The sequence below is a fragment of the Trachemys scripta genome, chromosome 13 (genome assembly GCF_013100865.1).
Source record: "Trachemys scripta elegans isolate TJP31775 chromosome 13, CAS_Tse_1.0, whole genome shotgun sequence".
NCBI lineage: Eukaryota > Metazoa > Chordata > Testudines > Emydidae > Trachemys > Trachemys scripta.
This window is the reverse complement of record NC_048310.1, coordinates 9,332,900-9,346,732: the sequence shown is the minus strand read 5'-3', so window position 1 is coordinate 9,346,732 and position 13,833 is coordinate 9,332,900. Positions and strand designations below refer to the sequence as shown.

The following is a 13,833-nucleotide window of genomic DNA, read 5'->3' as shown; positions in this document are numbered from 1 at the left end:
AGTGTTGCTGAACCCCCGAGGAGGAACACATCTTTGTTTTCAGGCTAGTCACACTAAATGGGGACTTGATGGGTGACTTACAGCTTGTCTACACTTGGGTTGCTACAGTGGCACAACTTCAGTGTAGACACTGCCTATGCCAATGGGACGGGTTCTCCTGTTGGCGTAGGTAATCCACCTCCTCGAGAGGCAGTAGCTAGTCTTCTATTGCCCTAGCGCTGTCTACAGTGTAGGTCAGGTCAGCTTAACGAAGTTGCTCAAAGGTGTGGATTTTTCAAACCCCTTAGTGACCTAGCTGGGTCAACCTCCTTTTTAGTGTAGACTAGGCCTTAGTTCATAGGCCTATTTCATTGCTAATAGTTTGATGCAGCTGGTGCCGGACAGGGCCCCCCCGGAGATCCCAGTTCTGCGGGGAGGGAAGCATTCCAGAGATACTAGGATCCATCCCAAGAAAATGGGGCTGGGGCTGAGGCAGAGAACCTGCTATGTGGTATCTTTTGCTGTGCGATCCCTGAGGCGCCAATGCCCTCCCTTTTGGGAGAAAACTCCTCCGTCCTCCTAGTGCTTCCCGTCTTCAGAGCCCTTTTCCGACAACTCCTTAAGATAAAGACTCATTGGCAAGATAGAAGATAGGAACCCACTAGGCTGATAGGGGAAAAAAAATGTAAATGTAAAAAAAAATGGCCCAAGAATGAGCAGGCAGAAGAACAACAAGTTCTGGAAGAAAGGAATGCCTTGGAAAGAACACCATTAAGGATTTGTCCCAGTGGAGAGTGTTACAAATAGCCTTGGACAGTGCATTCAGGACAGTTTAATTTAATGAGCCAATTTTAGATTTACAGATTTCCCATTGCATACTAGAGCAAATTCAAAGGATATCTTCCAAACAAAGTGTTCCTGTGCTGTCTTGCCCATATATAGAAGCAAAATCAAACTGGCAATTAAAACTGCAAAAGCTGCCAAGAGATAGGCAATCCAAAGTGATAAATATATAGGGAATGGGGGAAAACCTGCCTTTTAAGGCCTTGGAGAGTGAGCGAGCATGATCTATAGTACACAGATGCTGCCGGAATATTGCTTTGCAGGTTCTGCAGTGGAAGTTTGATTTTTAAAGATCAAGAAGTTTGTGGATTTTGGATTTTCACCTGTTCCAATCCTCGTTACTAGAGACGTTTTTTGTTGTTCTAACTAGCAGTGTATAACTTTTAGAAGGTTCACGTCCAAGTTCATATTGAGCCTTAGAGTTCTCTGCTATCACTCTATTTCCTGGATGTTTTTGTAGCTTAGTCATCAGTTGCGGGTAGGTTCTGTTCCTGCAGCAATCAAAATAAAATAAAAAACAGAAGCAGCATGCAATACAGAGATTGCAGGCCTCATATTCATGATTGCCTGCTACACTGGGTGTAGTCAGTAGGAGCTGTGGGTTCTCAGCACCTCTGAAAACCAGATCATGATGAAAGAAGCTCATCTTAGTTTTTGGGAAGATGGGACCTAACATGTCTCAAGTTAAATGATCATTTATTTCTTTAGGCCAAATTCGCCAAGGATCTCTGCTGTTTCAAACTAGCAAACAATTGCAGAACCTCTGCTACCTTGTTGACAATGCAAAGTGGCCACGCTCTCTCATGTGAACAAAGGCAGGGTTGAGGAGATCAAAAAGTGCCATTGCAGCACCAAAAGAGGGTGCACTGACTAATGTAGACAGGGCCTGGCTGGCTAGTAAATCCATTGATTCAGTCAGTCTCCCCTTAGCAGAGTTCCTGTTGTGACCAATGGGCTGTTTGACCAGCCTGTTGACAGAGGTGCATGGAGAGAAGTAGTGGTAATACTGCTTACCCTCCGTAGGGCAGTCATTACACCTCCCTGTGCCAGCTATGCTGAATTCTCACCATTTGCAATTAGTAGCAGGGACCATGCAACATCTGCAAGAGCTCATCTAGGTTTATTTGGTCCTGCCTCAGTACAGGAGGGTGGGCTAGATGACTTCTCAAGGTCCCTTCTAGCTCTATGATTCTGTGATCTGTAGAGTCCTTTCTTACTGCTCAGGCTGGAAGACAAACAACTTTCCCATATGTCTCTCGTTCACATAAGTCTCTCTTCGTTCTTCTTCATTTTCCTAGTCATCAGAAAAAGGTCTTGGAGCCCCAGCTAAATCCATTTACTTTATGATCTTTCAGAGTTCCAGTATCTGCAAAACAGCCGTGCACGCTGGAGTCATTAAAGACGAGACTGGCGGTTATGTGGATGTAATGCCTGTGGACAAGAAGAAAAACTATGTTGGCTCTTTGAAGAATGGCGTCCAATCTGAGAGGTAGGGTCACTTTTCTTTTTTGTGATCAGTTTGTGAAAATGTGGATGATGGGAATTGAATATACAAGGTAAGTGATTCTAACATGTTGCTGTAAACTCAGAGAAGCAAAAGAACAAAACAGTGTGTGTCATCCCTTCTTTGCCTTTTGCAGCTGAATGCATTACTCTTGGACTCTGTATATTAAGGATGTAATACTATTAAGCTTCTCCTTCATTTACTAATGAGTTTAAACTAGTCAAAATATGAATACACTGTAAATACATTTCACTGGGTTTACAGCACTTTAAAATTTACTCTGGTTTTTAGCAAAGTCATTATTAATTAATGTTGGGGGAGCAGTTTCACATGAGTTTTATCCTAAAACATTCTGGCAAATTAACACCACTAAAAAGATAAACACGTGGTCTGCATCTTTCATCGTACAGTCAGCTTTGTGGCTTTCACTTGGGAATTCCACTACTGAGTTCTGGAAAGTCTAATATATTTAATAGCATAAGAACATGAGAATGGCCATGCTGGGTCAGACCCATGGGTCCTTTAGCCCAATATTCTCTCTTCCGACAGTGGCCTGAATTTGTTGACTAGAAGTAATTTCTCTGTTCTTGTGGAAAGCATTCTAAATCAATCAATGTGCCAGCACACTCTCTTGAGAGGATAAAATAGTGCTTCTGAATAGTGGGTTGTACCTTCATGTGACAATTCCTGATTCTTTTTTGGGGATGGTCCAACCTGTCTGTCTAATGTGTGTGTAAAGAGAGAGAGAGCATGCATGCACATGCTATAGACTTTCATGCCTTCAAATCTACTACAGAGTAGTTGAGGAGATGCATGGAATAAAGCTGGCATCTTCTTAAAACAAGGCCGGTGAGCTATTCAGGGGTCGGTTTGGATACAGTTATCATTCTGCATCACATTTTTTGCAGTTACACCGTGCAAACATTTTGTTTGTTTCAATTTGTACATGAACACGCCCCCTCAAGATGTTTGCTCAGCCACTTGTCAATGGTGAATACATTCAATCCTTAACACACAAAAGAAGAACTCAATTCAAAAAGGCGGAGATTTTCAGATCTTGCTGTTTTGCAGACCTACATTGTCCACCCTCCTACTCTGATGGAGCAAGCGACTGTAGGCTTTAATGCCCAATTATGTGCCTGACTGGTCTGTTGAATGTACAATTGGTGCAGTTGTATGTGAAACAAACTTGAATGTAGGCACACATTTTGCACGTGCAGCACTCTGAAAATGCAACCCAACAGATTTAATAATCTCACTTAAATTCAGAGTGTGAAAATGGTCACAGTTTGGCTCAAGGAGAGGGGAGAATGAGACTCCGCTAAGCTTCCTCTGGTTAGCAGATAGCGTTTGGGAACTGTACTGATGGGAAATCTGTAGGGTTGCCATCTCTAGTATGTGTGGGATGCAAAGTGCATTTACCAGGAACAAACCCTCTTTTTTAAAAAAATTGGAATCGGCAGTGGACTGGAAACTGCCACTGTTATGTTCTTCCTAGTAGTTCCTTGGAACACACAGTGTAATTAACATACAAGGAAGAAGTTATTGGGTTAATTCCACCAGTCCAGCAGGAGAAGTGTCTGTTGCTCAGTCCTGTTAGCAGGAATGATTAGGAGGAAGCACAGTGTCCAGATTTTTCTTTCTCTCCCTCGCTCCTCCCCCCACCCTCCTAGGGGTGCTGGACTGAGAAATATTTCCCAAGACAGTTTACATCAGGAATTAGTGAAAAGAGAGGCCTCTAGAGTGAAGACTGTCTCCAGAGACCCAGCTGCTTTTATTTTTCCCAGTGGGTGCTCCACCTCTGCTCCCGCCCTGAGGCTACGCCCCTTCCCCCAAGGCCCCACCTGGCTCTGTCTCTTCCTGCCCCCATTCCGCCCTGCTCTCGCCCCGCCCCCACTCCACCCCATCCCCTGAGGCCCCCTTCCTGCCGCTTACTGCTCTCCGCTCTCCCCCGAGCACCTCCTGCCAGCCATCAAACAGCTGATCGGTGGCTCTGACGAACAGCTGATGGGTGCTGACGCCAAACAGCTGTGGCTTGTGGGCGCTGAGCGCCCCCTATATTTTTTTTCCCATGGGTGCTTGAGCCCTTGAGCACCCATGGAGTCCGTGCTTATGGATGTCCCTCAATCTTTATGCTTTTGCTTTTGGTGTGGTACTCATGGCCTCCTTGTCACTTGCACTGACTCCATTGTCGTGGTGACGGCTCACCGGTCTCCCGTATTGAATCACGTGGGAGGTGGTCGTGTAGGTAACAGCTTTTCAGTGCACTCTTAAGTTTCCCCAGCTATGAATTAGTGCCTTTCCATGGAAAAAAACAAGCATCAGGGCTCAGTGTGGTAATGGAAACTCCTGAACTGGGAGTAATGGAAGCTCAAGTGCTTCAGAAATTCAGAATGCAGATGTGCAAATTAAACATGCATTCAAATCAAATGAATAATTGAAACCACTGATTTCCTTACTGACGTGACTATGTGGGGAGCTAATGCATCTCCCTAAGGTTCATAATGATCGTTCTTTTTCAGCTTGAAGAGTCCCAGCGAAGGGATGGCTTTCCGAATTTTTTCCGTGAAGCAATAAATTCCCCGGGAAGGTGCAAGTTTCTTCTGGAGAACAATCCACCAATCTTGAGGGACAGCAACATTCATTTGATGGCATCTGCTCTGAACATATTCTCCTTGCCAATTTCTTTCAGGGAAGAAAGGTTCTGACTCAACTGTCCATGTCACATCTGCACCAGTTCAGTTTTTTTTACAAATTCTAGGGCATTCAGACTGTTGTAACTCAAATTCCAAAAGAGGTGTGCTGAACAGCTCGACTGTGGATTAATTTACAACAAATATCGGAACCCCCAGCTGGTCCACAGATAGTGTTTTAGGACTTGAAGTACCTACCCCAATGGAAGTACCAACACATGTTGGCAAGGTGGAATATGTAGTGCGGATGGTTGGCCCTTTAAAAAATAGTTTTAAAGCTGCTCCTTTTGTGGGGTGGGGCATATAACTTCTTTGGAACTGTTTGTATGGCGGGGTTGGCTGTTCTGTTTAAGAGCAAAACCTTAGTGTTTTCCTAATCAGCTCGCATGTGCATAGGAAACGTTGAGTCAGGTCTGCGGCATATTGCATTAGGGCAAGTGGTGTCATGATGTAACATGCGATCAGAGGTCCCGTGGCTGCCTGAAGGACTCCTGGAGATGAGGTTGTCTGAAAAATGTGGAGAAAGTAAGAAAAGGTGGTGAAGATCCCCGCCCCTGGGAAACAAGGACCCCAGCCAACCACAAATGCGGTGTTGGTGTTTGCTGGCCAAACATTAGCAGATCGTTAGGAATTTGGGTTACCTATGAGAAGTTGTGGAATTAGAGCTCCTGTCCTGGCACATCTCTGTATTATGCTACCCACCTTTTTTTTTATTTACAGTTAAATGCAATTTATTGTTCTATACAGCAGTGCTGGTTTTGTCTGTAGTAGTTAAGCAGTGATAAAAAGTTAATCTTATTTTTGTTAGAAATGGGTGCATCTATATAAAGTGTGTTCACTTTATCTTTATGAAGTTTTTTTGTACAGTTCTGAGGCTTTAAATATACGGAATAGGGCTGGATTGTTTGCTTGCATACAATCGATACCATATAGTGATCTTAGCTTCCAACATGATTGCTGTGTCTGTGAGCATCTGGAATCCAAAGTGTTGGGTTTTAAAAACTTATATGTCTTCTAATGAATTTATATTTAATAATTTGAGTCATTCTGCTATGACCAGCTGTTTAAATACATCACATAGAATGGTTTAGAGGGAATTAAAACTAGCCACAAAATCAGCCTAGGATGAACTGCCCTGTAAGACAATATAGCAATCCTGTCATTTATGGCTGAAGCTAATTTATTCCCAACTTTTAGAGGGTTATTAGAATTGGTCTAAGCACAAATCTATTTTCCCCTTAATGGTCAGACATACAGTAACTTACATTAACACTGAGAAGGCAACATAACCTTTAACTCTTTGCTTGATGTAAAAAGATATCCCTTCACTCAGTAACTCGATTGTAGTATGTAACATATGAGAAATAGTTCACTTACTGTTACAATTATTTAGCCACTCTATCTGGCAGATGTTTCATGGCTTTCCATAGCCTTCCGATGTCCAGGCTATGTTTAAATTAAACTAGAGGGATAGGAAAACCAGCTATAAACCTATTCCAAAATGTAGACCAATAGCATTATATGGATAAGCACTTATTTAATTTAATTTTTTTAAACTCCATGAAATCAGCAAGGAAATTACATTTGTCAGTCCCTTTGTTTCATAACTGAGGTTTCCTTTCCTTGTGAAATCTGAGTTTAAAAAGAGACCTTTCATAACTGAGCAGGTTTGCACATTTTCGAGAAGTTACACACAGCAAACCTATTTTGGAATGGCTCTGGTAAACACCTATTCTTTATTTATTTAATGTGGTCTTTTAAGGTATGTTGTGTTTGCTTTATAGTAAGAAAAACCAGTTACATTTTCAAGGTAAATGTATGTGACAAATAGTTGGAATGCGTCTTTAAAAAGTACCTGTTCGGAAGTGACTAAAATCTTGGCAATGAGATAAGTCAGGTTCCTTGTTTTTTCTATTATGAATAATAAGATTGGAAACAGGCTACTCTAATCCCACCAAATTTTGTAGTGTGATTCTGTGGCCTCCATAAGCCAAATAGGAGTTACACCTTCAATAGCTGAGGATAGAAATGGAAAATGCAATAAGGATCAATCAAACGTCCACTGAAGTCAGTGGCAGTCTTTCCACTGAATTCATGGGTGTTAGATTGGGCTCATGTTTAGTTCTATTGTACAACCCAGTCAAAGTAGAACATCATTGCGCCATTGCCCTGTCTGTGAGAATCATTCACCTTGTAGAAGGATGGAAAGAAATCTGGACTGGAATAACAGGAAAATCAGAGAATCACCAAGAAGTATATATACAAATTCAATTGACCTAGAATGTATCTTTCTTACAAAAGAGGACAATGAAAAACATAAAAAGTGAAGTTGTGGATATAAAATAAATTATATCATCATTCTATAGCTTGAATTATCTTCAGCCAAACAATTTGGATTTTCAGACACAGGTATTCGTGTAAGTCTGTGTCTCTGGTTAGTGTTATATATGCTGTACAACAGGACTTCGATGAACGATCATTCTTTGAGGTTCTGGGTGCTATTAGTTAAATCATATCTCTACCGTATTTAGGAAGGGTCACATCCTGCATGGCATTATTAAGGCATATCTTTAGTTGTGTTCAATTGTATAAACCAGCTGCCCATATTTAGGTGGACCAGGCTCTGTTTTAGCCAAATATTTACTGATTTTACATCTGTCTTACCAAAGCATTTCTCAATCTAATATGTTTCAATAGAGCTTTCAGGGGCAGTGTTGCCTTGTCTTTATATTATCAAATGCCCGGATTTAGGCGCTGATTCAGCAAAGTACTTAAGAACGTGCCTCAGTTTAAGCATGTGAGTAGCTTCACTGATGTCAAGGGGGGGGGTGTCAGATTTTTAGAGGTATTTAGGTCCCTAACTACACTAAGATCAACGGGCATTAGGGACCCGGTATTTAAGCACCTCGCTGAATTGAAGCCTCGGAGGCTTTCATTGCTGGCAAATAAGTTTAATTTCAACACCAATAAAATCAACGAGAAACATCGTGTCACACAATTGTCACTGAAAAGAATCTGGTTCCACATGCTGGATTTCCAGAGAACATAATAAGTTTCTTTGGTCAGAGATACTGAAGTGCTGTTCTAAATAAGGGCGTCTTCCTGAATCAGGGCCCCACGGGGAGTCCCACTGGAGTTAATGTGCATTGGAAGCAATCTAGGGCAGAGTACCTGAAGTCAATGGGACCATTTGTGACAGATTTTTGTTACCAATCTGCCTGAGGTGTCAGGTGATCAGGCTGAGGCTGCAGGATTGTTAGGGGAGGAGATGAAGGAGCACAGCAAGGGTCTAAGTTTTAAAGCTTTATTAATAAAATAACAGCGGTGAGTGTTGGGGGCTTCTCACGTTACTCAGAGGAAGGAAAAAAGCGTTAGTGCCTGTGCCCTAACCCACTTTCATACTCACACACGCACAACCCACGGCTGGCCAAGCCTGGGTGTAACGTAAGAAGAAGAGGGGAAAGGGTGGACGAGAGTTCTGTCCTGTGCACAGGCCGCCCAGGGTCCGCTGTTAATTTTTTATTTGCTTTACCTTTTAGGAGGGGTTTAAGTCCTGGGTTTTTGGGGGGTGTTTTGTTTAGGGACCTTTGTCCCCCTTGCTTTTTGTACTACTTCAAACTGGCTTTCTGCAGCCTTCTCAGCTTTCCCAAAACACACCGGCTTCAGGGACGCGGGCCTCTGTTTTTCCCCCTTGCTGGCCTTTACTGTTTCACCAGTATTGCAATCCCCTGCCTAGCTGACCCCCCTTTTCCCACGGTTGGCTGGGGTTGGGTAAGAAGCAGATGTGGCTGCAGGTTTTTTGGCTACATAGTCTGTTCGAGCGCCATGACCTTGGACTGGAGCCCGCGTCCTATTTTCGGGCTGAGCTGAGGCATTGAGTTAACCCGTTTTCTTCTCCCTTCCTCCCCCTTCTGCCTCTCGCAACCTGCAAAGGAAACTTCCACTCCACACTCAAACTTGTAACCCTTCCCAAAATGGCTTGCGATGCTTGCAACAGCATTAGAAACATACAATGCTGATTTGCCTCCCCGGGGGGGACCCCCTGAGGGAGGGAGCCACTGGGTTGTGACACATTAACATAATTTGTTAGTCTCTAAGGTGCCACAAGTACTCCCGTTCTTCTTTTTGCGGATACAGACTAACACGGCTGTTACTCTGAAACCTGTCATTAACATAATTGGTGCTACTAAGTTTGGGTCCGAATTTGGCCCCTATTTTGATTTTTTTTCACTATGCGGAGTGTGGATATGGGAGAACAGCAAAGAGGGGGAAAACCCACTAAAACATAAGAGGAGTCACTTGGATTTTTATTTTAGTGTCACGCCAAAATTTGAAGGCAATTGAAGTTGGGAATTAGATCATTTGAAACCCCTCCCTAATAACTGCATTTCGGTTGCTCTTACCTGGCTTTGAAGCAGCTATTGATTTGAATAGCTATTGACCATAGGCTGCCTCGGCCTGCAGTTTATGCATTTGCTTTTTTTCTATGAAAAACGGGTTTTTGTTTTTACTACTTCCGTGTACAAAAGTTTTAGTGTAAATGGGATTTGCCTTCGCATGATCTTTACGGGGCCGCATTTTTGTTTATAAAACTATAATTTTTCTAAATGCAGAACTGTAAAGTATCTTTGTTTTGTTTTCTGAATTGTGAAATAAAACCAATACAAAAAGCAGATGCCAACCCCTTGTTTTTAATGTTTAATTTTTCGGTGGATTTATTTAGGAGGCTGGGCCTGAGCTACCGTTTTATTTATTTATAGTACGTTAGCACCTGATCACCCCCATTAAGATCCCAAGGTGCTTGGTGCTGTGCAAATGTGACAGCTGCCATCTTGGCTGACATACTGTGGATTGAATCAGGGACTTCCAAAGCTGAAAATGTATATCTCTACAGCTTTAACTAAGGGGCCAGGCTCTGTAACTGGGGTTGTAATGGACTCATATCTTTTGTAGATCGGGCACAGAGGGGAATCTATTATTTTGGGGAAGTTCTATGGCCTATGTTATACAGGAGGTCAAACTAGATCACAATGGTCCATTCTGACCTTGGAATCTCTGGATCTACAATAGACACTGAACAATAGGTTATATATAGGCCTGGACTACCCTACAAAATTAGGTTGATTCATGTCTACACTCAAATTTGTCTCCATCTGACATAAGTGCCCCATTAGAGCAACAGAGTAAAACCACCTTCCCGAACAGTGTGGTGCCTTTGTCGAGCTACCTAAGTCGACACAATGTGAGTGTAGACACGGCACGACCTGTGCCAACCCTAACGGTCCTCCATCAGCTCAGGTCCCACAGGGTCCTAGTCCCTGTGACAGCGATTGCGCTGGCCATGATTGTAAACTGCACTACTCATGAGTCACGGAGACCGGAAGCCACACAATTCCTTTAAAATCTCCCAAGTGTTTTGGAAGTGTCTTTTCCTGATTGCCTACCTTGGTGGGGCACACCGAGCCATGCTCCCTTTTTGTGTGAAACTGCCCAAGAGACCATGCCAGCTCCATTTACTAGATGCATTCATGCCTGGAGTAGAAAGGAGGTATTGGTTCTCCTGATCCTGTGGGAGAGAAAAGGCTGTGTAAGGTCAGCTATGGACCAGCTGTAGAAAGATTGCACAGGAGATGCAGGTAAAGGGATAGGACAGGGATCTGCAGCAGTGTCACATGAAAGTGAAGGAACTGTGGAAGGCATTACACGAGGCCAACAATTGATCTGGTGCTGAGTTGCAGACCTGTCTTTTTTACAACGAGCTGCATGCCATGCTTGGCAGAGACCCACCAGCACCCCACAAACCACTGTGAATACTTTGGAGGTTCCTGAGACAGAGACCCTGTCATGAACAGTGAGGAGGAGGAGGTGGGGAAGAAGGGGGAGGGTGTGACCAAGTCATGGCCCAGGACCTGTTCGAGACTCCACCACAGTCTAGCAAGCCGAACACAGACGAGCCTGATGAAGGGAAGGGACCTCGGGTGAGTGTGTGCGTGCATTTTCCATTACACTGTTTAAATTTAAAGATGGCATCTATCCTGTCTCCAAGGTATGACACAGGTATCAACTCTTAATTATTTTACTCATCGTATAAGAAGAGGCAGAATTGTTATCTGCTTTACATTCCCCTGTTGGGCATGCAGAGCAGTTCATTTATGTACACAGGGACATCCCTTGTATCCAGGCACGCCGATGGGAGACAGGGCTAACGTGTCGACTGTCCAGGGGCCTGGCGATTTAAAAGGGCCTGGGTGGATGGGGTAGATATGTATTTTTTAAATAAAAATTAAGATAAAAAACAAAAATTCCAGTTTTCTGCTGCTCAGTACAGAGCGCCGTCCCTCATTGTGACAGTAACGGTTTGCCAGCGCACTGCTGCACCCTGCTGGTCTGGCAGAGCGTCGGCAACAGCAGCCTGGGAACCCCGGAGCTTGCTGCCTCCTCCAGCTGCTTGGGAGCCGCTGGGCCTGCCGTGCTGGCTCTCCGGCTGCCAGGGGCAGCTCTATGTATTTTGCTGCCCCAAGCACGGCAGTCAGGCGGCCTTCGGCGGCGCGCCTGCGGGTAATCTGCCGGTCCCGCGGCTTCGGCGTACCCACCGCTGAATTGCCACTGAAGCCCTGGGACCAGTGGACCTCCCGCAGGCATGCCGCCGAAGGCTCCCTGACTGCCACCCACACAGTGACTGGCAGGCCGCCCCTCAGGCACGCGCTTGGTGCACTGGTACCTTGAGCCGCCCCTGCCGGCTGCGGGGCTGAGGGTCAGGGAGATGCTGACCTGTGAGAGCCCCAATGGACTATGTATGCACTGAAATGGACAGAAATTTTGCTGCCTTTCCAATTTCAAAGTCCCATCCCATTAATCTATGTCCAAAGTTACCTGTTGTTTTTTTTGGGCATTGTTTTTCCACACTGTTTTTGCACCTCAATACCTTTTTATTTTTTGAAAATAAAATGATAGCTCACAACACGTATTGAAGAATGAACAGTGGTACTCAAAGCACCCAGTAACTTGTAAACGTAGAGCACCAAAGAAATGTAGAGCACCTCATGGGTTCAAGAAAACACCCCGCTGTGTTTATAAATGTACAGCGAGTGCTACACAATTCCTAACAGCACCCAACGCTTCAAGCTGAGAGAACAGCCCAGCACAGAACACTATTGTGGCTGATCGTTAAAGTGCCATTCACAGACTTCTTCAAGTTTTTGTAATGGCCTTTGTGTCCGGCTGTGCAGAGTCAGCAGACAGCCGCTCCACCTCCGTCCTCCACCCTGGGGGCAGCTTTTCCTCCTTTGCCTCGCAGATATTATACAGGACGCAACAGGCAGCTACAACCATTGGGATATTTTTCTCACTGAGGTCCAATCTAGTGAGTCAACGCTGTCAGCTTCCCTTAAATCTTCCAAAAGCACATTGGCCAGTCATTCTGCACCTGCTGAGCTGGTACTTGAATCTTTCCTTGGTCCTGTCAACATAGCAAGCCTACAGCTTCATGAGCCACAGGAGCAAGGGGTAGGCTGGGTCCCTCAGAATCACTACAGGCATTTTTAACATTGCCAATGGTAATCTGCTGGTCAGGAAAGAATGTCCCTGCCTGAAATTTTCTGAACAGTCCTGTGTTCTTAAAGATCTGAGCATCATGCCCCTTACCTGACAAGTCCACATTGATATCAGTGAAGTCTCTCTGGTGATTCACCAAGGCTTGCATAACCTTAGAAAAGTAGCCCTTTCCTGCTGATATACTCTGTGGCAAGGTGGGTTAGTGCCAATGTAGGGACATGTGTGCCATCTATTGCCCCGCTGCAGTTCAGGAACCCCATCGCTGAAAGCCACCCACTGTGTCCGGCACACTGCTGAGTCAGAGTCCTGCATAGCAGAAGGCAGTTAATGGCCCTGCACGCTTGCATGACAATGGCTTCTCCTCTGGATTTTCCATCTCCAAAATGATTTCCCACTGACTGGCAACAATCCAACATTCTAGCTTCCAGAAAGCTGTCGTCTTTCCTGTCTGGGAAGGAAATGCTTTCTCCCCGTTTGGCCATAGACTTTAAAACATAATAGCCTTAGGTATCCATATTTCCTCACATATATTTCATGATGATATTAATCAGCAGTTTCATTAGCTTTCAGAAAAGCTTATAATGCAGTAGTATTGATTGAATACAATCAGTTGATTCAATTGCTTATCACTTTAGGTTCAGACTCCCTGTCTTTATAGAGCGGGAAAGCTTTGCAATGGTTTTTTCTGAAGGTTACTGTTCGAGCTGTGAGGATGACGACAAGGAGTCTGGTGGTAAAGGAAGCTCCATGCTGTTTCTTCCCCCACTTGCTAGATTAATAGCTTTGTTTACCTCATATGTAAAAATGGGCCATCATTTTTTGCCTGAAGATCAGGTTGGTCAGAGAATCAAACACACATTCCTTTGTCTAGGGCAGACTTGTTTACCAACTTCCCCTGACATGCCTTGTTTAAACACACTTTAGTCATAATTCTAGCCTATATCCATAACTCTTAATACCCACTGTGTACTTACATCACACAGGAATATAAATGGTCAGTGAGTTGTTAGTTTTCAAATGATACTTTACATGGTATATTTTGTACAAAGGTTACTGTAATGTGTGGGATGCTTAGTGTCACACATAGCCTCTCCAGCTGCTGCAATGTAGGCAGACCCAAAGAGTTTCCACACAGGGGTTTAATGCGATTTAATTAGTCCACTTTAAATTCACACTGTTAGTTAATTTGGATTAATTTTCCTGAGTGCCCTGTGTAGACAAGCCTATAGTGAAGTTTGTCGTCTTAGCCTGCTGCCAGAC

The 13,833-nt window shown here is 44.1% G+C and overlaps 1 protein-coding gene across 5 annotated transcripts in view; it reads left to right on the top strand.

Annotated features, from left to right (window-relative positions):
- The window catches only part of CRISPLD2 (cysteine rich secretory protein LCCL domain containing 2), a 43,501-nt gene extending 33,809 nt beyond the window's left edge, over window positions 1–9,692 (top strand). For all 5 annotated transcript variants that reach the window (XM_034788436.1, XM_034788434.1, XM_034788435.1 and 2 more), the window contains 2 exons: window positions 2,178–2,311; window positions 4,849–9,692. In XM_034788436.1, the coding sequence (XP_034644327.1) occupies window positions 2,178–2,311; window positions 4,849–4,903 (189 nt within the window). In that variant the 3' untranslated portion in view covers window positions 4,904–9,692. The remainder of the gene's footprint in view (window positions 1–2,177; window positions 2,312–4,848) is intronic.
- Window positions 9,693–13,833: the final 4,141 nt, after the last annotated feature.